Source organism: Aspergillus caelatus (genome assembly GCF_009193585.1).
Source record: "Aspergillus caelatus strain CBS 763.97 unplaced genomic scaffold BDV27scaffold_54, whole genome shotgun sequence".
Classification (NCBI taxonomy): Eukaryota; Fungi; Ascomycota; class Eurotiomycetes; order Eurotiales; family Aspergillaceae; genus Aspergillus; species Aspergillus caelatus.
The window spans coordinates 56,386-80,375 of record NW_022475317.1 but is presented as its reverse complement, the minus strand read 5'-3'; the positions used below and the strand labels follow the sequence as shown (position 1 = coordinate 80,375).

Genomic DNA, 23,990 nt, shown 5'->3' with positions numbered 1-23,990 from the left:
TCAAGTGCCTACTGAGACATGGATTATGGCTCTCTGGTTGAGTTGTAGTCTGACTTTCGGCCGCAATTTAATAATTTGACATAATCCACGGGTTTTAAGGACGCGCCTTTATTGGTGTCGTGTTCCTTGTCTTGTCGATCTGGTTGGTGGCAAACTTAGGGCAGTTGCCTTCGTACATGCACACCACAACGAAGCAAGAGTATATTATCCACCGAATAAAACGACCGAAAGGGAGAGGTGAATATTCTAAAGAAGATACTCTCTACGCAGTAGTCACACAGACAGCATTTGGGGATCATTTTTTTCAACTAGGCAACAAGCGGGCGACCCACTTTTATTGAAATGACGTACCTTAACTCCAGTGAAAATCTTCCCGACTTCACCGAACCGTCTATAATCCCTCCAGGCTGCCCAGCAGAGGTCATACCAAAATGCCAATTGAAATCCTGACAACTGCATCTGATGATGGTCACGTCCTAGCTGACGTTTTCTTTGCCGCATTTAACACCGACTTTGACCGTCGCATTCTCCCTCCTACGCCTGATGTCCGGGACTGGCTCGCCGCCAAATTCAACCGCGTCAGCAAAGGGCAATATGTGAATCCCGCTGGCCCTGTTCTCATTAAGGCGGTTGATACGGCTACCGGTGATGTTGTTGGATTCGCACAGTGGAAGCTTCCTTCCACTGAGTTTCCCCCGTCCGGGGAAAATGTAGAGAAGGAAAAGAAACCGGTGTGGCCGACGAGTGGTGACACTGCACTGTGTGAGAAGCATTTCAAGGCGATAGACGAAAAAGAGGTGGAGTTCATGGGATCGATACCTCATTTTTGTATGTCTTCTCATCCTAATGCCTTTGTTGTAGAAATGCTAAATTAGGATAACAACAGCACTGGATACGCTTGCGACTCACCCCAAGTTTGGTGGCCGAGGCATAGGCAGTCAGCTTTTGGGTTGGGGACTACAGGAGGCTGATGATGAGTGTAAGCCCACATTCTTAACAGCGACTGTGGCTGGCAAGCCCTTGTATGAAAGGAAGGGATTCCAGGTTGTGGGATCAAATGAGATCACGGATGGATTCGTACAGATTTACATGGTTAGACCGGCGAAGGCCTAGACTTGCATGTATCAATTTAATGATCGCCATGTACCTTATTGTAATATCAAGGACGCACATATAAGTGTCAGAAAGTCAGATAAAACGCTTTTTTAACCACGGCTGGGTAACTCGGTGATTGTGATAGGCTGGTATAGATATTCAGCTATACGATGATAATCAACCAATCTCTGACAGGAGAGAGAAATTGCAATTCAAGGACATACAATTGTGCTACGTAAGCACAACTCTCAAGTCACGGTTCTAAACAGACAGGGAAGCCACATATAGTATACTAATCAGCAAAAACCATAAGATCAATATGCAATTACAACATACCCACCATGATACCCGTTTAATGTCCAAAATTCCGACTCTTACGATGGAGCTCTGCAGGTATATGGTTGTTTTAAGATCCCCAGGAGTCCGAACTGAGCGCTTAGGGGGAATACATTCGGTTAAATGCTTAGTTGCTGGCCTCTGCATTTGCCTAAGGAGGCTGTGGGTGTGGGATGCGGACGGTATCAGAATACTTGGATCACTCAATCTCAGATGCAGTTGGCTTGTGTGCGAGTTTAATGGGAGAGTATGTATGAAGTGTTTCTATTCTTACAACGCTCGGCTGCTTACTTCTGGCTTTATAGATGTCCTTCATAGGTGTAGAGCATTGAGCTTCTCAAAGCTCCCCCTTCATGTTGCCTATCATCGTATTATCCTTCATGGCTTAGTATGTCCCATTACAAAGCATCAACCTGGATAATATGGGGTTCATGTGCATGATGACCTGAGCCTAGTCAAATATGCTGTATTAGTCAGATGCCCACATGGCCTATTTCCACGTAGATGACTACACTTAACAAAGGCTAATACTCCATCTAGCTATGTGAATCGCATTAACTCTACCCCTTTTAACCGCCACCATAGTGTCAGTCGGACGGTGGCACTTGCGGCCTCAGTCTTTCCCACGTAGGCAGCAAAGCTGGAGGAGTACTCATCGCCAACAGAGCAGTAGCTACCGCAAATGTCGCCTTTAGGCCGTGCATGTACACCGTTAGCGCCCCGGGAAGCTGGAAAGACCCTCCTGATATCAGAGGCCGCTGCACTTATCACCGCCGACGGCGACAAACCAGGCATGGTCTCATGCATGGTCCCGCAGAACTCACCAGCCTAATCAAACCTAACAGATGATGTTAAACCTCGCTTTGGGATAACTTGGTTATCCCAATAAAGCGGGTTATCTAAACAGCTAAGCGATCTCAATGAAGACAGCAGATATGGGGCGAGCTTTTTGGGGTTCCTGGACAAAACGTCTACTGGAAACAAGAAAGTAATATACTTGGTTTGTTGATATCGCCCCCCCCCAAAAAAAACCCCAAGTATATAACTTCTAATAACTACAAACAAACTCTCTAGGATAACTACTAGTAACATTACTGCGCTATATACTTTTTGTACAATATACCAACCAATAAACATTAGCAAATGTAAGGATACAGATACATTCTAATATTAGTTAATAAAAGATATCGTACTGCACTTCAGACGTAAATACAAATATAAACTGAAAATAATAACCGGGGATTTCTACTCATACTACCTTCTAGTAAAGTGACTCCTCAGGTTAATGTAAACGGTTTATTTAAATTTCGCCGCATGTATCAAGGATCTCCGCCGACGAAGTAATGATAACGATGATTTTGAACGATTAGGAAGGTGAACGAAAGCTCAGCATGTAATTGCATGCACCTTTCAAGTAAGAAGCTATGTTGTCCGGCAGGAGAATGATTCTAGGACCATCGAGTAGAGGACTACTTACTAGTCAGTGTAGCAGTCGAATACTTATACTAAGTCATGGTCATGATATGGTGAGTTTGCACTAGAGGCAATGATCCTTTTTTGTCCTTCATCGGGCCTGACGTATCAGTCAATCAAAATCCGTATGAGATATAAAATGCTGATCTGTAAACAAACAAATACGTATGGCCAGCGATCCAGCAGAATCACAAAAAAGTCTTATTAAGTTCCAAGCGAATGTGGACTTTAACTAGAAATCTTCCAACGCAGATTCACCAGCGCCGGGATGGCCCGACTCATCTTGTTGAGTAGGTGTCGCTTTGTCGCGCTTTCCATAATATCACAGAGCTGGTCGACTGTTCTTATGTCAAGGAGTCAAGAAATATTTCCGCTATTCTCAAGATAGTTAACCTGATAGAATGTTATGATTGGAATATAATATCTGACAAGATGGGGATAGTTATTTCGACGCGTGTCAAAGATTTGACATGTTCTGTGTTGATCAGATACATCACAAATCACATTATCGTCAGTTGAATATGGCAATATTACCACCCCTTTGGCCTCTTGGATGAATACGACTCGTTATGCCATCCAATCTCACATCCCGCCTGTAATGAATCCTGGTCACAGCACCCATAAATGAAGCCTTCAGGGTGACTCTCGCGTACATCATCACAATCAATCGGGCCATGTGGGCCATCCTCATCCCAATCAGGAAAAAACTCATCATCGGGGTATGACATATCTGATCTATTAGTACTTTCATCCTATTCAGGAGGAATTCATACCTGGGTGATATCTGCACGACTTGCTCGTATTCGTCGTAATGTCGAATTCCTTCTCGCATTGATCGCAGAAAGCGTATCGACTTCTCAACCGTTTCGACCCTGCCAATTGTTTAGGTTGGGCCTGGACTTTCTCCTCTTTTCCATCTCCAATTTCGTCGCTTTTATTTTCTGGATCACTTGCATCGCTCTTGGAAGCATCACCCTCCTGGCGCGCAGAGTCTTCTGTTACCAGATATTCATTAATCAAATGGTCCCAGACATGAGGCACTGCCAGAGAAAGCTTTTTGATGGTAATCTGAAGACGTTCTCGTGACGCAGCGTGAATCGCACAATTAAGGAGATGCGATTGTTCTTGTAGTTGTGGGTTGACAGAGTTCTCGGTCATTCTGGTGATATTGTAGGTGAAAGTTCTGGTGTTGAGAATTCGATTTGACGCATGTCAAGTTGTCACCCGATTTTAGCGTGTTTTAAACTCTCTTTAAGACGGACAGTCTCGTCTACGGAGGCCGGCCTATAGCGGCCACTCCACAACTCGTTCCCAGCAACTTACCGCCTTTTGACTAAGCTAGGTTTAGGGGCTGTTTTAGGGGCTACGGTACGTAGATTTTAGAGGCCACAGTGCCTGAGAATCAGTATTTATCATAGTTCTAGGCCTAGTAATACAAGTGATTATACATGAAATATACATCCGTATCCCAGTAACTTTTATTTTCAATTGGTAGATTTTATCGAGGGTTGTATAAAATACATAAATTTCCTAGTATGTATACTGATTTCTTATGTAGGAGTACAGAAATATTAAATTCTCGGGATTATACATAACGGGAATTCTGCCGGCAGAAATCGATAAGATCCCGTGGCCTACGTTCACTAATAACCAAAAAATGTATCAGTAATCCAGCAGCTAAGGTTAGTTATACTGACGGTTTTCGCCTGAGCGACTAAATTATCGCCCCTGGCTGATCTGCAGCCACCTCAACATGAATATGCTCCCCTCCATGAAACTTTCAAAACCATGCAATTCTTATCGGGTAAGAGCGGGACGTTTTTCAAGATCCATTTTCTCTCCAGTACAACGTGAATATTCCATTTGCAGGCATTCCACCTCAAGTGCATCAAGTGCACCCCGAAGAGGGGCGGCTGCTAATGACAATATCCAACGTTGTGTGTGTGGGGGGGGGTTCACGTCGTCTCGGCTACATTGCAGCGCCGCCACCGAAGACACGGTTGAGCCTGAGAGTACATGGCATGGTATCATAGATCGTGACGAGAGACGCCGTCGATAGAGCAGGTTGAACCAACGGATTTACAGTCAGTACAGCCCACAGTGTCAGTGTAGGAAAGCTTACGGAACCATACTTTGACCAAGCACAGGAAAGCGGCAGCGTTTTCAAGTCAATAATGTGGCCGTAATTCTACGCTCTCCCACAAGAGACATTGATAACTCCTCAAAACATCGCATTCTCCACCTGGTCACATCAACTGCTTACCAGAGTTATATTATGGGTGACCTAGCTAGTGATCACCTGCTGTCTCTGACCAGGGCCAAAGTATACCGCGCTCTCCTGGCCAATATCGCTCTATTGGGACTCCCCGTGATGGGTCTCTGCGAGGCTAATATTCTGTCGCCCTTTAATCTAGCTGGTTCGGCACCACTCGCGCTGGATTTGCTCCCGCTGTCCTGAACCCCAGCGTCCACTCAACGCTCTTTTCATCATCATCCGTGGCTATATATCTTCCCATATCCTCAAGTTCGCGATAATCTCATTCGTGCGCAGGGCCACTATGGCAAAGATCAATTGCGTCTAGATATCCTAGGCTTCTGGGATCCAGGTGCACCAGAAAACACGCTGTTGGTCTTGGGGGAAACCGTCTAATCCTGCAAGTTGGGACGTGACAGAGAGCTTCATCAAGAAACGGGGGTGGGTGATATGTGGGCGTCCAGAAATCCTACATTCCACCAACCAGTGGAGGGCCCGGAGAGGCGAAAATTTGATCTTCCGGTACCTATAGTGACTGGCAAAAAATCATCAAAATATGTGTCTCGGTACAATGGCTGGTTTTCTATGCGAGATAGGCCTTTGGCTGCCTGAGGATCAGATCATCTTCTTTAAACCGAGAGGAATACTTAGCCTCAATCAGGGGCAAGTGCTCATATCACTTACCATAGGTTATTTTGTCCATACTACATGCTATTCAATTCAGTTCAAATCCAAGTTCCTATGCTTGATTCACCCCGACAAGATGGAGTGAGAACCTTCTCCTACACTCAGTGTAAACAGGTTCGTACGGTGACTAGCAAAACCAGTTTCATTCTTAAGCCTGGCCGAATACTGGGAGTCTAGACGCCTTTCTACAGGTTAGACAGCTCCAAGAAAACTAGCTCTATCATTTTTCGTTGTCACTCGCAACCTCTTGGATCTCGCGGGTGTGTTCGTTCGTTCGTTTCTTCTTTCGCGAGTGTACATCAAGAGCTTTATCAAATTAGCCAAGTATTACTCCGATATGATATTCACTCACCACGAACGTTTATATATTGTGCGTCAAGTATAGGTGGGACAGGTGTTGACTTGTGGTCCATGGGCATGTATTTGAAGTTGGGGCTTCTGGGCGACTAACCCACACGCATCCACTATTCGTGGTTCTCGGAAAAATGGAATGCATCCAGCTAACGATCCTAGCTTTTTCGATTCGGATATAAGAAAGGCTCAGGGACCCACGCGCGGTAAGCCTGCATTCCCTGGTTTTGCTTGGCTACGGACTCCACTATCTTAGTTATTTTCATTCGCAGACCACAACCCCGCTTCTATTACAAGTGGGTCTTTACTTACCAAAGTCTCATTTTGCTTGTAAAAGCTACTGTAGATATATCCATCGAGTTTTATGGCAAATATACCAAGTTCATAATTAAGAGCATCGCTCCTGTATGCTTGGTTATTGGCCGCTCGGGTCTTACCTCGTGCGAGCGCGGAATTTTCGCAAGACTATCTAATCGATTGCTAGTACCGATCACGGCTTGCCAGCGATTCCTATAGATATCGAGCAGATCACGTGCCAGATCATCTTGCTAACAGATCTATTTTCCTCTCTTCGTTGGTCTTCATCTTTTTGACAATGCCAGGGTATAAGTTTATAGTCTTCCGGAGCAGCCTTTTTAAAGAAACCCGTGAAAACGTGACTGAAAGAACCCGTCTGACCAAGGAAGTGTTAATCAAGGTCACTCATTCGGCCGTATGTGGAACAGACGAGCACTTACGGCACTCAGGAGTTGCTCTGGGCCATGAAGGAGTCGGTGTTGTCCCCGACTTTGACCCGGTCTACAGGTGAGGACGCTGCCCATAGAACTTTGACAACCACCTCTCCGTGTTGTGGTACCTCTGTGGTAACCTCGAGAGTCGAGAGTGGGGCGCGCTTTGAAGTTACAACGACAGCGGTATGGGCTCGAGGAAAAGATCATGCCATCTTGAGGTTTTTCTGGCGAAATGATAACTTGAAGCTCAGGGAGGACAGTTGTTCATGATATGATCAAGTGCGATCCAAAGGAATATGTGGACTCTCATAAAAGTCGACCCTGGTTAGGCCAGACAGGGTGGTATGGGCCTGACCAGTGTAGCCCTTTCGAGCGATGGCTCGGTGATATCACGTTATCTCCATTCAATTAATTCAATGACCGGGAAAAGTTCCACATGAAAAAGCGATATTTGCCCAGGCCATAGTTTTGAAGCGGAAGATTGGGGACAGGTAGGGCCGGTAAGTCCGTTTCTTATCCCCGTTTCCCGAAGCAGCAGAATTTGAGACCCACAACCCTGGTTTAGTAGTCTGTATGCTAATGTTCTTTAATTTTTATTTAATCACTTTCCTACTAATTTAATTACTTGTTTAAAGTGCTTACGTCCCAACAGTCCTTTCACACGTTAGCGTTTTTGCCGCAATGCAGCCATTTCAGTTCACCCTGACCAATAATGGCACCGTGGCAGGTGTACACTCCATCCCACCATTATCAGCATCGCGTGCTAAGCACCGCCCTCTGATTGTTGCTCTCCATGGCGGGTGTTATGACCATCAGTACTTCGACGCTACCCCCCACTACTCTGCTTCTTCAACTAGTGAAGCTCTTGGGGTGCCCTTTGTGTCGATCGATCGTCCGTCCTATGGGGGAACAAGCCCTATTTTGCCAATCCCAGAGGGCAGCGATTTCTATGAGCAGACTGGTCGCTGGTTGCATCAGTTCATTCTTCCGAAACTCTGGTCGGAGATCGGCGTACCCAATCAATGCAGCTGTCTCGTATTGTTGTGCCACAGTTTGGGTGTCATGGGAGGCATCGTGACCGCGGCTTTGCATGCACAAGATGACGGACCGTTGTATCCCCTAGGAGGTATTATTGCAAATGGAATGGGAAACACCCAGTCATCATTCATGACAAGTACACCTCCTTCGTTTATTCCCATTGACGACGACCATACTCGTTTCCCCGTTGACAAGAAGGATGGGATCATGTTCAAACCGGGGACCGTGGCCCCGGAGGTTCTGGAGCAGACAGAACGTCTCAATGCAGTTTCACCGCTCCCAGAGCTTACTCAGTTCCCAACTTTGTGGCTCCCCAATTGGAAGGAGAAGTGGGCTGCGCATGTAAACACTTCTGTCATGTTTTGTCTTGTGGAGGATGATCCCTTTTTTGTGGTAAATGAGGAGGAGGTTGGGATTTGTGCGCAGGCCTTCAAGAGCAGTCCACGTGTGGACAGTAGTATAGTTCGAGATGCCCCTCACTGCATGGAACTCAGCCACTGGTCGCAAGGGTGGTATGCCCGATGTTTTGGGTTTGCGATGGAGTGCTCTGCTAGTTTCGCTAGTTCGAACTAAATCGCCGCACTAGAATTCCTCATAACTCGCTCCAAGACCCATGGAATGAGGCTATTTTTGATATTCAGTTGTACGTATGACACGGTCTAGCTTCTTGTTTAACGCTTCATCTATTGAATAGAGAAATGGAAATGAACGAATTTCACGATCTCAAACATCCCTGGAGAAGGACGCTGCCTACTACTACCTGTACGGTACTTTCTTGGTTCATAGAACTTTTTATTATATTCCTTTTACATATAAACTTTCATTCTGCTACAATTAGCTAATGTCTAACGGGCTTGGTTTTGGCCAACACACTCGATTTCCCTGGAACCTTCGTCAGCCGCACATCCCCATGCTCAGAAGCTCCTCGAGAAGGCTCTTCACGGGTAATCATAGTACCTCCCTGAACGCTGTGTGAGAAGCCATGATCGAATGGCTATGCAGAGCCGATCTCCTGGATTTCGTCTTCCAACCGGGAAATATTGAACTCAGCAATACTGTCCTGCATGTTGGTCTAGCTTCCTGGCGCCCATAATTGGAAACACGTACGGAACCTTGAAGACAAGGCACGCGGAGCTACGTCAAGCAACTTCACCCATGTCTTGGCTGTTAGAATCTCTAACGCCTTGGATATGTCTTTGTCATGCTCAGAAAGCAGAAAATATAGCTGCGACACGGGCTGGACTTTTCGCGCGGCTTGAAAGCCTCCTGGATCTGGAAGCGGCCTTGGTTGAGAACACCATAAGGAGCAAGACCCATGCCCTCACTCAAGTACATCGAGGTGATATCGCGTCACGTAGTGATGCATTCCACAAGTTATCAACAAAACAGAGCCAATTTTTCATCTTATTAGATTGATTGTCTAAACTTAAGTATTTTACAGTAGCCTTCGTGCCTGCTGTAATATTATAGATATTGGCCATATTTTCGGAAACTTTAATAGATGTTAATAAAGATACTCTTTAAGAAGGACTTAGCTGAAGTAAAACTTACTGCTCTCCAAAATGTCAGTAACTATTTGTATTCTTTAAAAGTCTTGACTGAGAACAAAAGTAAGAAGCTTCTTTATATACACAGCTGCTGTTCCAGCAGTATATCATTGCTATCAATCACTCTTGTATAAGTCTATATAATTATGAATTCCTCTAATTATAATATATAGAAAATTATTTATAAGATCTAAAGCTTCTATTTCAAAGTAGATATATTCATTCCCAATATCTTCTAGAATTTGGTCTCTGTAAGTAGCATTGTTGAGAAGGATACTACCAGAAGTAATAAAAGTATATATATTTCAGAGTCTATTAACTTACAGGGCTCCTATTGAATTTCTTTATTGGGGTTTAAGGTCTTATACAGCCGATCATTCTCGAACCCCTAGTATACACAGCCCTCCTTGGCTAGTATGGGATAGTAGACTATAGTTTTCTCAAGATACTGAAGTAGTTTGGTTTACTCGAGTTTATACTCTGCCTACATATTTGCTAATATACAGAGAAGGGCCTCGTGCAGACTTTTAAGAATAGCTATGCCTTCCCGCTACTTTCCAGGTTTTGCCATAAATAGATTATAATAGATAACACCACTACTATTTCTACAAGATTGACTAACAGCAATATCACCAAGACAAGTATCTTATTCTTTATCAGACCTAGGTATACCCGTACCAATTCCCACAAGAAGACCGATCCTTTTCTGCAGAAAGAAGATGAGTATAGGGAATACTGTTATTGCCGCGGATATTGTTCTGTATTTCCCTGCTAACAGCAATACTATAACCATATTGTACTTCTCAATATATCCCCAAGTATATACGTTAGCGTAGCCATGAGCCTGGACAAAATCAAATAGTTATTCATGTTTCTTATCAAGTATAGCCGTTGCCGCTGCACACTCCAGCGGAAGAGCAGCAATCCATCCAACAGTATATAGATCGCGAGAATCCCAGGCCTTGAGTGGAGGAGGCATGGCTAATCAATCAGAGGAACGGAGTCGATGGCTCAGACAAGTCTTATTATTGCAGATACAATGTGTATAGTGATAGACATGAAAGATTGCGATGATGCCACTAGCGATGTGATGGTGATGTGAAATCAGTTCGAACCCACTTCACTCGAGTAGACTATCAGAGGACGTGACTCCGGGTGCGAGTTGGCGTCAGAACATGTACATGGATTATGCTCAGTTAACTGTTGCTGCTCTTGCAATTTTATTGATTTTGATTTCGGTTTTTTTTTCAGTGCGGTGGAGTTCTGTGGTTGTGTTCCCGCATGGATATTTGTTTCACGGTCTGTATAAAGTAGGCCTTGTAGCTGCAGGAGCACATTTACCCTAGAGCATACCAAATATAACTAACAGCCTTTTGGCGGATAAAGTTGAGTTGATATAAAAGGCAAACTAACAGAATATAATACAATATCAAATCACCTGCTCCAGCTTCAGAAATGACTTTGCCGCATCGACTATAGGGTCTTCTAAGGGACGATAACTTAGCCCCAACACATTCTCTGACTTTGATGCATCGATGCCATAGACATCGCCTAGTCCAGATCGTGGTTTACCCACGGGAACACGATCTCTCACTTCCACCACATTATCTCGGAGAATATCGGCTATTCCTTGATAGCTGTATGTGCCTTGAGCAATCAAGAACCGCTGTCCTCCAGCCTCAGGGACCTCGAAGGCTTTTAGATGCGCTTCGGCGACATCACGTACATCCACCCACACCCACAGCGAAGTTGGCGGCATAGCGTGGCTTGGCTTTGACATGGGCGACATGAGTCGGTATACATCCATTGACGAATTATTCAGGTTAACCAAGCTTGCTGTGGCGTTCTTGACCGGACCAAAGACGTATGGCGGGCAGATAGTGACCAGGTCAAATGGAGGGTTCTCTGTGGCCATGAACTCCCACGCTGCATGCTCAGCCATAGCCTTTCCTGCGCAGTAGGATGCCATGTCGGGGGTGCTTTCATTTATGGCCTCCGCATATGTCATTGGATTCCAGTCTGCCTCTGTGTATATGTGACCCGGTCGGTCTCCCTTTGATACATCGAGGATATCGGCAAAAGAAGACGTGTGGACGACTCGGCGGACATGAGGGGCACATCTCTTAATAGAGTCCAGGAGGTTAATTGTTCCTTCGATGGCAGGTCGCAGCAGATCTCGTTCTTTGTCTTCGACTTCCGTTTGGAAGGGCGCCGCGGTGTGAATGACCCCGGTGACTCCTTGAACAGCCTCATCGAAGGCTCTCGCAGCAGCGACATCCGGGACAATGACAAGGCTCAACTTGTCCTTGTACTCCTGGAAGGTATAACGGACCTTGTGAGCCGTCCGTTCGGACCGAACGGTGCCGCGTACATTGTAACCGGCACGCACGAATGATTCAACGATGTGAGTAGCGATGAAGCCTGATGCACCTGTGACCAAGACAGTCTCATTCGCCATGGTTCCAGGGTAGGACTATGAGGATATTGGCTGGTTTGCTTTTGTTAGTATATTATGGATTGGACTTTCAACTCCACTTTTTTCTCACTTTGACCTCTTTATATAATAGGCCTTTCTCTAGAGGTCCACACAAGAAACCAAACATCCCCTAGTGCTTGCTAGTGTGACATCATGCGGAAGAGCAACTATCAAGGCAGCCCTAAAAAGCTTTTTGCGTCCTTGCTAAATTGTTTCTTCAGTTTGGTCATTCAGTTCCATTGCTTGATTTGTGGTGAGCGCCAAGAAAGAGTAGCAAGATACAGGAAATCGCAGGAAGAGAGTGGTTCGTGCCCGTACTTGTAAAACCGGGCATTGCGGAAAACTCAAATGCCATGATAAAAGTCTGGATGATCCTTTTCCATGTTTGGGTCGGATCTTTCAGAAAGAATCGGTGTGGTAATTGGTACATATTGAGAAAGAGCCGGCGGGTTTAACTGATTGCAACAGGACGAAGTTGGACAATTCAGGTTCTTGTGATATGTTTGCGGCTTTACGGTCCAGTTTTGCTAAAATTTTAATCTACGAATGTTCCTCTTTTGCCCTACTTGAGAACACTTGTGATCTTAGCTCAGCAGAGAAATTTTAGAAAATGGTGGCTTCGAATTCTTCAACGTCGTAACTGCCTCACGTCGGAGGACGTACAATGTTCTTTCACTTTTCGATTTTAATAGTGCAATTATTCTCATGGTCGTTAATGGGTATCAACTTGTAACACATGCTCGAACATGCAACTGCTTCCGTATGATAATTCTCTACGCAGCCCATGCGTCATTCAGTACCTTCTGTCCCAACGCCAGCGTTTTGGACGGCTCCTCTCCCAGCCACTCCGACTCTAAGCGATCGATGTTGGCTTCTATCTCCCAGGCACGACCACCTTCCACGTACATAGAAGTCCCATTCAGAGAATCGTTAGCTAACACACCAGCAGAGATGAGAGCTACCTCCTGAGGCGTGCTCACAGGCAAGCCTTCCTTGGTCCAGCGGTCCTGCACCGTCTTTGTAAGGGTAGTGCGGGTCTCAGTCATCCAGGGACAAATGGTATTGATGCGGAGGTTGTGTTTGTATGGTGATGGAAAGTAGGGGCGAAGAGAGCGCATGAGGCCCTGCACACCGTGCTTGGAGGCCTGGTAGATGGATACACCTGGTGTCTCCTTGAAGCCAGCAGCACAGGAGAACAACAGAATGGATCGATCCACTCCCGGCCCACGGTTGTGGCGAAGATAGACACTAGCAATGCGGGTAACATAGAGAGACCCGATGAGGTTGACGTCGATATCCTTCGTGGAAGGAGGCTGGTGAAAGCTCAGCACATTCCCCTTCCAATGAGCATGCCTTGGCAAGGAACTTACCTCTTGCACCGACTCCAAATTCAACTTTTGGTCAAACCAATTGTTACCCGCTTCAATGCTACCTGCTGTGACTACCACATGATCAATACGCTTATAAGTCCTGAATGCACGGTCAAAGAGGGAGACGACGGCCTGGTAATCGGTGATGTCGGCGGAGTAGAAGGAGGTTCGTGGAGGCTTTGGTGGAAGGGCAGGGTCCCAGTAGACAGGCCATTTGTCCCGGCATTTCTTGCTTAGGGCCTCTCCTTCGGTGGTATCGATATCGCCAATGCAGACATGAGCGCCGTTTTGGCAACAGAGCTCGACAAGGCTAGCTCCAATGCCATTGGCACCACCTTTTGCACACTGGGTTAGGCTTGGCATCCGGTGGAGCTCAAAGGAGATTACTCACCCACAATCAATACTATCTTTTCATCAAAAGCCTCCTTGAAGTTGCCACCGGGAAAGAATTGGGTTAGGGCTGAAGCAGAGTTGGAGGGTGGGACGGGCTCTGAAGGGGGAATCATTATGTAGGACTAGTGTAGAGGGTATACTGTTTTAAAAGTGAAAATGGGTAAGGTAAGGCCAGAAGTGACGGAGAATGAATTAGAGATTGGAAAGATATGAGTATCGAGTTTTCCGGGGCATTAGGGTGCCTTTTATTCCGGACAAGCAGACACTTGCGTCCTTAAGATAATGCCTGTTGTCCACACGTATCTAGGCATCTCAAAGCCAATCAAGGTCGACGGTCTATACTAAGGCAATCAAAGCGAAGTTCTCGATCCCTGGGTCCCGGTGGAGTCTGCATCGGACGAGTAGCTGGTGTCCTGAATCTGAGGCAATGACATTGTTGGACGAACGGTCTAAAAGCACTCCACCATCATCGTTCTTCCCCACCTGCCAGTTTCTCTCGCTCTCACCCACTGTGGATCAGCGGATCGGCACAATGCGGGGAGAGGTGAGAGTAATATCTGGGGATGGTTGTGAAGCGAGGGCTGAATGGATGCATGATTGTGCAATTGAATTGAAATGAGAAGCAAAAGATAAAGAAATAAAATAATACTTCCCTTTTGGTGGGAAGATTTAAGGTGTGGTAACGTTAGTTCTCGGAACCTGAGGCCATCAGTTGTTGGGGTTTGCCTGGATCACTGGACCATCGGAAACCCCATCCAAACAACGTTCTTCATCTATACATCATCGCATCCCGACTGATCGCCATACTTTCCATATTGCTCAAACATTATTAATCTTTCTGTCTTGTGCGTCTGTCAACCTTTCAGGCCACCAACAAGACCTGAACAGAAAGCCATCGCCGTCATTGGAATGGCAGACCGGGGAACTCAATGCAACCATTCTTTTCTGTTATCCCGGGGCAGGTCATTAGTGTCTGTACCAAATTAGCTGTCCAGGGGTTTTAGATTGCGCGACCGGATTTGCCAATCAAGGTAGAAATTGACATTTTCCGTCCTTCCAACCGTCGACGACGGGGTTGACGTCTGATCCACCGAAGCCACTAACACCAATCGCTGCAGCCATTCCGACATCCGCGGGCCCGCTAATTCCCTCGGTAACCACATTTGGTGAAGGATTAACCTTCGTGTTTGCCTATAGCATTGCTCCCCCGGCTCTATAACAGAAATTGACAGCCGCTAAAGCAAGTGCCAGTTGGGGCTGAGCCATACAGGTCGGTGCGCTGACGTTCACCCTTCTGCGCGATGATCAATCTGGCTGACATGTTGGTGTATGGTGGCCTGCACGGCCAGCTTCAATTGCGGACTATAGAGTTCCGTCTATTCTCTCATTCCCGCACAAGATAATGGTGTTACCACGACCGGGAGAAACCTTGCCTTTAACTTCCGCCATGGCCGCAGTGACGCGACAGTTTCTTGCGCGAAACACCCATCATGATGATGATGATGCAAGCGGCATTATTCTCAACAATCAGCTCAGGACAGCCCTGTCCATCCGCATAAGTTACCATGATGGTCGGTGCCGAGACTGGTGCGCCGAGACTTTTGGCTGAGCCAGCAATTCCGGCAGGAGGCTAGGGCCCTCGTCCTGAAACTATTACTATTGTAAGTACCTCAGCCGTGTGTACAGAGAGACAAAAAATTATCACGGAACAGGGTGCTCCGCTATGACTAGGTATCCATGCCCACTGTCGTTTATCCTTCGTGGTTAGCATCAAGGAAATTCGACAGAAGCAAAAGTCGAGACATTCTAGCATCCCATTAGAACAAACAGCGCTCGACCGGCCGAGCGTCCCGAATCTCTATCAACCCCTCGATTGCCCAGACATTTCTCGTGGTTCTCCACCGGTTCCACTTTTATTCGACCCTATGATTACTTTGAAGAGACATCGTCTCAACGAAAAAGGCTCCTTAACCTAGTCCAAGAGGAGGATACAATTCCTACGCGCTCGAAGTCTTATTGCTATATTAAATAATATTCTCAGTTGTGGTCTTGATACGAGGCATCCCGAGTAGGTTCGAGGGGTGCCTATGCATGGACACAGCATTGGCGTCGTTGCCCCACTCTGGAAATCCAATTAGTGTTCTCCTGCAGCTCTGCCACGGCAAACGGATCGCGGAGATAACACCAAACACCAATCAGCAACCTCGTATTCTCCAGTGCAGTGCTTGGTGCCAATGTATTATCCCCAGTTTCTATACTTTATTCGGTAACTTGTGCGGGATGAGTCTGGTCAAGGCAGCCGCCTTTGCATCTCAGGCAGAGCGAGTGGCCTGATACACTGCACAACCGGGTCCACCTTTCCCTTCGCTCTGACATGAGCAGTCTATCATCGGCTTCCTGCGGGACTGCTCTGTTGAGAATTAATAGTTCTATGGTGTATACAGTGTCTATAACCTACAAAAGTTATGGGTATCACTAATTCTCCTTAGAAGCGTCCCTTTGTGTACTAAATCTCTATTGGTCTGTTGTAGCCTTTGCTCTCCTCTTTAATTTTAGGTTCTCTTCTGTCTTTCTTATCATGGTCCGACCTTTGAATGTTAAATCCTGAGCAGCCAATACTCATTGCACGGGAATTGTTATGCAACAGTAATGTCGCTCTGGGAGGCTCTTGCGAATCAGACGATGTCTGTGCGTCCAGTTCCTATCAATAGGCTATTATACCGTAGTATTTCACTTATCTCATGCTCAAACTCCGGAATGAATGTGGTACTATAGTTTCACGGCTACATGAAACCTATATTGAGAGCGAACATCGAGGGGGTAGGAGGGTTTATGAGTGGCTGCTTCACGACTTCAACCTGGCCAGCCCCGGCGACAAGCCACAAAGGGGAGGGTTGCAGACAATCTTAAACATACATAAAATGCTTATTTCTCTAGAAGAAGTTTCGTTATTCTTATGTTTCCCGCCTTCGTCACATAGCCACGGGAGGTCCAATCTCGAATATCTAGGATGCTATGTCTAGTCTTCAGGATATTCATACCTGTTTCCCTTTTCACGTCGTTCTCTTTGTCTAGTCTTTGCTTGAACCTTGTTTGGGCGCTTATTCTGACCTAGGGACTGCTCGCAGTCTTCGAGATTCCCGATATCACGATGTGTAACGTTGATACTGAGCTGCCAGTGCTGAGAAGAGTCATCACCATGTTTGAGCATAGCCAGCCTTCGGGCTAGTTCTTCAACAAACGCAACACTCCGATGACGACCTTCTTCACAGCATATTGTCACCACTATATCGATGTCTGCGCCTTCTGCGGCGGCCTCTTCACTTGAATGCGCATTCAAATCAGAGCGGGTATCAGCTTCCTCGGGCCCTTGTTTATTTCCATCCCGCCCAGTTGAATACAACAGCTGGTCACATCCTTCTTTGGCTACATCGGAAATTTCCCGTTGGACCTTTACCAAAAATTCTTCGGCATTATTATTTTGGAGAAACTCCTTCTGAAGTCGCCGAGATAGGCCAGTTGCTTTGGCTCGAAGATGACGAGGTGGATTTGGCAAGTGTCGAATATTGTAGGCTAAGGTTTTGTGATATTGTGCCTCGCTATGTGGTTGCACAATTGGCCCATTGGCATGACCATATGAAAAGAGTGAAATTCGGACGGATCTTGCGCATGCTGACGGAGAAACCATAGTCAGGCTTCTGCCCGATATCTTAGCAAGAATAACGAGCTAGACCCCAAGGCAATGGTTATATACTGATGGTCGTATTAGCGCATACACAAAACTTTACAACAGCTTATCACACTGCTTCGTAGACCTCCGCAGACGAAGCGTACGGAGCACACACATACATTATAGGTGACTGATAGCAGTGACGGTGATACTAGCACACAGCCTTCACTATATTCGGGTTGTTCGAGACTAATTTCAACGGGTATTATGACTTTCCAACTCGCAAGTCGAAGGACAAGTTCTTGGGGCGATTCACTCTGAGTCACTAGGGCAGAGTACCGGTTAACACACCTTTTCCCCGACCTGGCAAGATTAGTTTCTTCGCTTAAATACTGAAAACGCTCTTATCACAAATATGAAAGGTTTGCAAACATCAATCGTTTCAGCCATGAAGATTGAAGTCAACAGATGGAGTTAACAACAATTCAGTTGATTCCAGAGCCCTAACTAGCCCTAGGAGAGAGTCCGAGAGACCAAACGCCAGCCCAACCCAAATGACAGTCCAACTGCGGGGCTTTCGTTCCCCACTCTTCTTTGAGTCAAGAGATATATTTTTCTGTATCCATCCCTTCATATTTACACAACACAAAGAAAACGCATGATAAGCCTGATGACAATGGGTTGGTTTTCCGGTAAGGAGACCTCCCCTTGCAATCTCCTATGGTTTCTTGGCTGAACACTGAGCAGATGACTCCGATCAGGCCGTCGCCTACGATGAATACAATAACCTAGAAGAGCACCACGAAGCCTCTCTTACACACGAACTCCTTGGAGGCGCTATTGCTTTTGAGGCTGCCAAGGCTTATGAAGACCACTGCGCCAAGAACGGTGAGATTTCTGGCTTTATCTAACTCACTTTGAGTGCCGACGATGCTAACCACAATTTACACCCTATAGGCGAGCCTGACTCCCATGCCATGGCCAAGGAGATTTTAGCCGCTATTACAGGTGCTATACTTGATCGTGAGATTGAGACAAGGGGCCTTGACTGGATTGATAGAGAGAGAGCCCAAGCAGAGGCGGACAACCATCTTGACGGGGAGCTCCAGAACCGATACAACTAGATAGCGTAGTTAGGTCGCAAATAAAAGCCAAATCGATTTAATATGTGCAGGAAATGTATTTTGTCTACGCCGCATACAGGATTGTGGGATGGGGTGGAGACTGGAGGGGCATGGGGATATAAAATGACTGTCATAGCTTCTTCCAGCAGTAATTGTATCGGTTACATATTGCGGGGCGGAGCGAAGCGAAGCTAGCATTATTTGTAGATTCGCTTACGGATCATGTGACCTTTTGTGATTGCTCCCCCCGCGATGGCCTTGATTACCAGATAGAAGATAGAATCCTTACATTGCTATACACAGACCGTATATTGGGAATTTAAGATATGTCATTCCCATATTTTGTCTCCAAAATTGAACATAGATACCCCTCACGATGATAGACGACCAGCAGCAAACCCTGTGTTCAAGATGTCAGACCATAAGCCTGGACGACCTCTTCCGAAATGTAACTTCCTGGGAACTCGTTGAACCAGACCCAAGTCTCGTCTTTGAGCGGACTACAGAGTGGGCAAACTCGACATGTTCTCTTTGCAACTTCTTCCTGGACATGGTTCCACCCGAAGAACGCAATACTTGCCCACGGATATCGATATATCGTGCCCGGCTAAGTACTAGAAACGGCTCGGCAAATAACACGCCACTCAATGCACCAGATGTGACCCCTAGAACAACTCTGTTAATTCAGACGCATAGTGGTGGACCGACGCTTAGCCAACTACCCTTTGTGAACTATAGCAAAGCCCCAGAAACGCCAGTACTCATCAATCATAAAAGAGTCTGCTACAGACCGCTGAGGAAATGGTGCAACTTGATTCAGAAGATTCCAAGAGAAGAAATGGACGTGCTGCCCCTCTCAGTCATTGACTGCCACAAGCGAGAAATTGTCCCAGTGCGTGGTCCTTGCGAATATGTCGCTCTCAGTTACGTCTGGGGTCAGACAGCAGCACAAGAGGTCCCCAAAGGCAACTCCCTACCTCCTCACCTTCCATGTACAGTCGAGGATGCCATGACTGTGGTAAGAGAAGTCGGCCTCCAGTACCTCTGGGTTGACAGGTACTGCCTAGACCAGAGCAACAAGGCTGAGTTCGAAGCACAGCTCAACCAGATGGCCGACATTTACCGAAATGCACTTATAACCATCATCGGAGCAGCTGGCTCAAACGGTGGCTACGGACTACCCGGCGTCAGCTCCCGACCTCGATTCAAGCAGCCTTGCATCAAGATTGGTGACTACACGCTCTGGTCGTCTATGACCGACCCGCGAAAACTAGTTCGAGAAAGCCCATGGATGACTCGCGCCTGGACATACCAGGAAGGGGTCTTTTCTCGGAACTGGATCGCATTCACCGATGAGCAAGTCTTCTTCCAGCGCTCAAACGAAGAGCAGACAATCATGGAACGCTGGTGGAAGACGTCCTGCGAGATGTTTCCTCACGGCGGGTTAGGAGCTGATGCTAATTGTCCGTTGCTGAACATGTACGACAAGGTATGGCAGAACGAGGGGGCTATTCACCAGCTTCTGGCACAATACACAGCTCGGAGGTTGACCTATCAGTCTGATGCGATTAACGGAACATTGGGGTTGTTGAAGCGTTGTGAAAATGGGCCGTATCGAATGAACCACTACTTTGGCATTCCGATTCTAGGACCGTTGGTCAGTCATCGCAAGGCCATGGGCCGTGATCCTAGTCGGAGCTGGCCGCTAACGGAAGCTTTTTTGGTGAATTTATGCTGGAAGACGAGGGGAACTGGGCCGCGCAGAGCCGAATTTCCGAGTTGGTCGTGGGCTGGCTGGCAAGCTGTCTATGAGGGCTCTGCTCAACCACTGGCTCATAATGGACTCACTGGGAGAAGCCTGACTAATGTGAAGCTATTGGTGGAAATGGAGGAGGACTTGGTAGACTGGGAGGCAATGTGTAACATGATTAATTGGGATCTTTACCAGGATTTGACATCCTTGCCGCGAGAGCTTTATATGCAGGTACCGACAGTTCCACTGACTCTCTGCCGAGAGGTAAGAGGAACCGGGGACGGCTTTGCTGGTCATGCCGCAGATCTTACGCCTATGCCATGGTGTGCTGTATTGAGTGACAATGAATGCGAGGTTCTGATTGAGGTTAATCTGGTCGACGAAGAAGTTGCATCGACGCTCCAGACCGCGGACTCTGTATCGTTGAAAGGAATTATTCTCCGCCAGTTAGACCCTCATGCAGCCCAGGAATACAACCCCTACGATAATCAGGTTTGGGCGTTTGCTCTTGTCGTGCTAGAAGAAAAGAATGGGGCGACGAGAGTTGGGAGCTTGGAGCTGCGGCCAGACAATTACTCGGTCCGTTGGAAGTACCATGTCGACCATTCGGGTGTGAAAAATGAGAAGTGCTGGGTCCGAGATGTTCTAAAGGACTACGTGGATTGCGGTGAATGCAGGGCCAAGGCATTAAAGATGCTTATAAGTGTACAAAAGGACGAGCTCATCAAGTTGTTATAGAGAACAATACACGGTTCGTATCGGCACAGACTTTAACCCCTGGGGGGGGAAGGGATGAACATCCTGGTCGAGATATGCCTCCATGTGACAATACTCACTCCACGCCAAACTCCGAACTGCTCAACCTTGGTGGCAGAGGATATATAAGGCGCTTGACCGGCTTCATAATTTAGGTAGGCCAGCGTGATAGGGTTCCGCTAGGATAACAATGACCAGTTCCAAGAAGGCCAGGGGCCAGAAAAAACTGAGAGCGACAAAACATACAAGATCATAAAGTACCTCGATTACTTGAATCAAGGTTCAAATAATATTACATCATGATTGGGTCGCTTGGAATAGGCATTCGCCTCGATAAACCATTGCTCGAGAACAATATTCAGACCCTATACCCTATCGTCAAGTTAAAAGGACATAATAAGGGTACAAACCCTTCCCTTCCCACCTAGCCAAAAAAGAAAGAAAGAAGGCAAGAAAGACAAAAGTCTCCTCCGTCTTGAGAAGAATTGAGGTTCTAGCTTATAACAGCTCATTGCATCAAGCAGAGTTCGGCTAGGCTCATTAGAATGGGACGATTTCACTCCCAAGGAGGAGCATTATGCTGCCAGAAGGTACCATTATTAGTACTCCCTATATGTAATATTTAGCTATATAAAGAAATAGCAATTTTTAATAATAGGATTTGTATATTTGGAAGATTTCGTGTTCTTTTGTACTTCGTCCCAATTTTAATTCTACGAAGTGAGGTGAAAGGGGACGGATCATTCGATTCTATATATATGCACTTATACAAGCGAGATAGGCTTCCCCGTAGCTCTCACCACCTTTCTCTCTACCTAACCCACTCGTAGAGGATGCGGCAGATTATTTATGCAATGCTATAATTATGGTAGAAGATTCCGTTTACAGAGATCCATTCACAACTGGGCAGGTTGGGTTTAAACTAGCATTGATATATTCAGCACACTGATTTACAGCATATCCAAAACAAGGCGCAGTAAACCCTCTCAAAAGGGGCCTTGACAAAGCCTTCTCGAACCACTATAGAAGAATCGAGAAAAATTAAAAAAGAAAAAAGAAAAAATATATTATGGTCCGACGTTGACATTCCTCCGAGCTCGGGTGCATCTTCGGGCCCGAACTCAAGCATTCTGGCAAAAGACAGGATGAGTTTCGGGCCCGAGCCTCTCTTCACCCAAACATATAAGAATATGAAAAAGCCCCATCTTGGAATGCAATCTAAAGCATAGCAGTAAAATTCGCATCTCCTCATTTGGACAAATTTAATTCCTCACTTCCATTTTTAAAGACAACTCAACTGAATTTTATTCGACATGAAGGCTCCTTCGGTTCACCAACCAGTCATCATCGTCGGGGCCAGCCTGGTCGGGCTCTCGGCTGCTCTCTGTCTATCCAACCATAAGGTACCCACCATCGTCCTAGAGAAACATGCAAGCATCGCGAAGCATCCACGTGCTATTGGTTTTACGGCACGAACGTTGGAAATCTATCGCTGGCTCGGCATCGCAGACGAGATCCCCGAAATCCCCAAAGACTTCAATCTGATGAGAGCGAGAGTCGAGAGCATGACAGGCAAATGGTTTGAAAGCACGTCCTGGTCAGACACGGGTAGCTCCAACAAGAAGTCAAGTCAGGAATTACCTGCTACGAAGAAACAATATTCGCCGTCCCGTGGAGCGGCCTTGCCCCAGGATCAATTGGAAGCCATTCTGCAAGCGACAGCCATCGAAAGAGGTGTGGACATCCGGCGTCAGCATAGGGTTACAAACGTGGAGCAGAGCCAGAGTGGTGTCTCTGTGACGGCGTGCGATCCTCAAAACAGGGAGATGCGAATCGAAGGCTCGTATCTCATCGCCGCGGACGGCAATCGCAGCACAGTTCGTGAGCTACTGCAGATCCCACGGAATGGGCGCGGCCATATGCAGACCATGCGCAGTGTACTGTTCCGCGCTCCCTTAGAACAGTATATGCAGGGAGTGCACCAATTCAGTATCGATCAACCGGATCTCAAAGCCTTTATGACGACTTACAATGACGGTCGGTGGGTCTTGATGTTCCACGATGACGTTGAGCGCGATGAGCCTACCCTTCGCTCGGCGATCAACCAAGCCATCGGTAGATCGGACCTACCGGTTGACATTATTACGACTGGCCGCTGGGACTTAGCTGCTCTTGTCGCAGACACCTTCCAGTCGGGGCGTGTCTTTCTCGCTGGGGATGCGGCGCACACGCTGCCACCCAACCGAGGAGGATATGGAGCAAACACAGGAATCCATGACGTTGATAACCTCGCCTGGAAGCTAGCAGCTGTTCTAGCAGGCAAGTCATCACCTGAACTCTTAGACACGTACGATGCGGAACGGCGTCCCGTGGCCCTTCTTCGCCATGATCAAATCTTTGCCCGAGCCGATTACAAAGTCCACCTGGACAAGGCCACGCCCGCTGGTAAAAAGCTTGATGATGATGCGATGGAGTTTGGACAACTCTATCTATCAAATGGCTTTATTGGGGCCGAAAATAATCTCCCACGAGCATTGAAGCCTGACGAATGGGCAGGTCAGCCGGGTACCCATGTGCCACATTTCTGGGTCACTCAAGATGAAAACCCCGTTTCAATCTTAGATGTGGTGGGCGAGGATTCATGGACATTGGTCTCCGAGTCAGTAGAATGGGAGGAGGTTGTGGCTCAGGTGAATCTAGGATCATCGATCACGTTGAATCATATTTGCATCGGAAGAGATGTTCAATTTACGGATGAAGGGAGCTTCCAAGAGGCTCTGGGAGTGTCCGCTACTGGCGCATCGCTCTTGCGACCAGATGGATATATTGCCTGGAGGACAAAGGAACTGCCAGAAAACCCTGCCAAATGTCTGGATGATATTGTGGCTCAAGTCGCTTTTCGGGTGAATAGCCATTAGAACTGAATGTTCGATTCT

At 46.8% G+C, this 23,990-nt stretch overlaps 10 protein-coding genes across 10 annotated transcripts; 5 read left to right on the top strand and 5 right to left on the bottom strand.

Annotated features, from left to right (window-relative positions):
- Positions 1-351: 351 nt before the first annotated feature.
- Positions 352-1,197, top strand: BDV27DRAFT_94271 (GNAT family N-acetyltransferase). The gene is made up of 2 exons (XM_032078006.1): positions 352-828; positions 887-1,197. Exons 1-2 carry the CDS (start codon positions 432-434, stop codon positions 1,111-1,113), a joined length of 624 nt encoding a protein of 207 aa, XP_031929331.1. The 5' UTR covers positions 352-431; the 3' UTR covers positions 1,114-1,197.
- A 2,141-nt stretch (positions 1,198-3,338) lies between these two features.
- Positions 3,339-4,138, bottom strand: BDV27DRAFT_125565 (uncharacterized protein). Its single transcript, XM_032066361.1, has 2 exons — positions 3,678-4,138; positions 3,339-3,634 (listed from the first exon to the last, which is right to left on the bottom strand). The coding sequence occupies exons 1-2, from the start codon at positions 4,060-4,062 to the stop codon at positions 3,435-3,437; spliced, it is 585 nt and encodes a 194-aa protein (XP_031929330.1). The 5' UTR covers positions 4,063-4,138; the 3' UTR covers positions 3,339-3,434.
- Positions 4,139-4,631: 493 nt separating this feature from the next.
- BDV27DRAFT_125563 (uncharacterized protein) lies at positions 4,632-4,952 on the bottom strand. The gene has a single exon (XM_032066360.1). It carries the CDS (start codon positions 4,933-4,935, stop codon positions 4,702-4,704), a length of 234 nt encoding a protein of 77 aa, XP_031929329.1. The 5' UTR covers positions 4,936-4,952; the 3' UTR covers positions 4,632-4,701.
- A 227-nt stretch (positions 4,953-5,179) lies between these two features.
- On the top strand, positions 5,180-5,690 carry BDV27DRAFT_143765 (uncharacterized protein; the record flags this gene model as incomplete). The annotated part of the gene is made up of 3 exons (XM_032070154.1): positions 5,180-5,321; positions 5,370-5,529; positions 5,564-5,690. The coding sequence occupies 3 exons, from the start codon at positions 5,180-5,182 to the stop codon at positions 5,688-5,690; spliced, it is 429 nt and encodes a 142-aa protein (XP_031929328.1).
- A 1,918-nt stretch (positions 5,691-7,608) lies between these two features.
- BDV27DRAFT_171015 (uncharacterized protein) lies at positions 7,609-8,538 on the top strand (the record flags this gene model as incomplete). Its single annotated transcript, XM_032075485.1, has 1 exon — positions 7,609-8,538. One exon carries the CDS (start codon positions 7,609-7,611, stop codon positions 8,536-8,538), a length of 930 nt encoding a protein of 309 aa, XP_031929327.1.
- Positions 8,539-10,941: 2,403 nt separating this feature from the next.
- Positions 10,942-11,970, bottom strand: BDV27DRAFT_171014 (SDR family oxidoreductase; the record flags this gene model as incomplete). Its single annotated transcript, XM_032075484.1, has 1 exon — positions 10,942-11,970. The coding sequence occupies one exon, from the start codon at positions 11,968-11,970 to the stop codon at positions 10,942-10,944; it is 1,029 nt and encodes a 342-aa protein (XP_031929326.1).
- Positions 11,971-12,614: 644 nt separating this feature from the next.
- Positions 12,615-14,021, bottom strand: BDV27DRAFT_94257 (putative 3-hydroxyacyl-CoA dehydrogenase). The gene is made up of 3 exons (XM_032078005.1): positions 13,750-14,021; positions 13,359-13,693; positions 12,615-13,301 (listed from the first exon to the last, which is right to left on the bottom strand). Exons 1-3 carry the CDS (start codon positions 13,862-13,864, stop codon positions 12,762-12,764), a joined length of 990 nt encoding a protein of 329 aa, XP_031929325.1. The 5' UTR covers positions 13,865-14,021; the 3' UTR covers positions 12,615-12,761.
- Positions 14,022-16,770: 2,749 nt separating this feature from the next.
- On the bottom strand, positions 16,771-17,439 carry BDV27DRAFT_156102 (uncharacterized protein; the record flags this gene model as incomplete). Its single annotated transcript, XM_032072262.1, has 1 exon — positions 16,771-17,439. The coding sequence occupies one exon, from the start codon at positions 17,437-17,439 to the stop codon at positions 16,771-16,773; it is 669 nt and encodes a 222-aa protein (XP_031929324.1).
- A 652-nt stretch (positions 17,440-18,091) lies between these two features.
- On the top strand, positions 18,092-18,545 carry BDV27DRAFT_156101 (DUF3759 domain-containing protein; the record flags this gene model as incomplete). Its single annotated transcript, XM_032072261.1, has 3 exons — positions 18,092-18,113; positions 18,169-18,309; positions 18,379-18,545. The coding sequence occupies 3 exons, from the start codon at positions 18,092-18,094 to the stop codon at positions 18,543-18,545; spliced, it is 330 nt and encodes a 109-aa protein (XP_031929323.1).
- Positions 18,546-18,921: 376 nt separating this feature from the next.
- Positions 18,922-23,990, top strand: BDV27DRAFT_171012 (FAD binding domain-containing protein; the record flags this gene model as incomplete). Its single annotated transcript, XM_032075483.1, has 4 exons — positions 18,922-19,302; positions 19,366-20,965; positions 22,105-22,187; positions 22,374-23,990. The coding sequence occupies 4 exons, from the start codon at positions 18,922-18,924 to the stop codon at positions 23,970-23,972; spliced, it is 3,663 nt and encodes a 1,220-aa protein (XP_031929322.1). The 3' UTR covers positions 23,973-23,990.

Bases quoted from the DNA above. Each gene is read 5' to 3' on its own strand.
- BDV27DRAFT_94271 (XM_032078006.1), top strand. From the start codon at position 432: ATGCCAATTGAAATCCTGACAACTGCATCTGATGATGGTCACGTCCTA. The intron at 829-886 runs GTATGTCTTCTC...GGATAACAACAG, and splicing joins GGGATCGATACCTCATTTTT to CACTGGATACGCTTGCGACT.
- BDV27DRAFT_125565 (XM_032066361.1), bottom strand. From the start codon at position 4,062: ATGACCGAGAACTCTGTCAACCCACAACTACAAGAACAATCGCATCTC. The intron at 3,635-3,677 runs GTATGAATTCCT...CTAATAGATCAG, and splicing joins GTCGTGCAGATATCACCCAG to ATATGTCATACCCCGATGAT.
- BDV27DRAFT_125563 (XM_032066360.1), bottom strand. From the start codon at position 4,935: ATGATACCATGCCATGTACTCTCAGGCTCAACCGTGTCTTCGGTGGCG.
- BDV27DRAFT_94257 (XM_032078005.1), bottom strand. From the start codon at position 13,864: ATGATTCCCCCTTCAGAGCCCGTCCCACCCTCCAACTCTGCTTCAGCC. The intron at 13,694-13,749 runs GTGAGTAATCTC...AGTGTGCAAAAG, and splicing joins AAAGATAGTATTGATTGTGG to GTGGTGCCAATGGCATTGGA. The intron at 13,302-13,358 runs GTAAGTTCCTTG...AGCTTTCACCAG, and splicing joins ATTTGGAGTCGGTGCAAGAG to CCTCCTTCCACGAAGGATAT.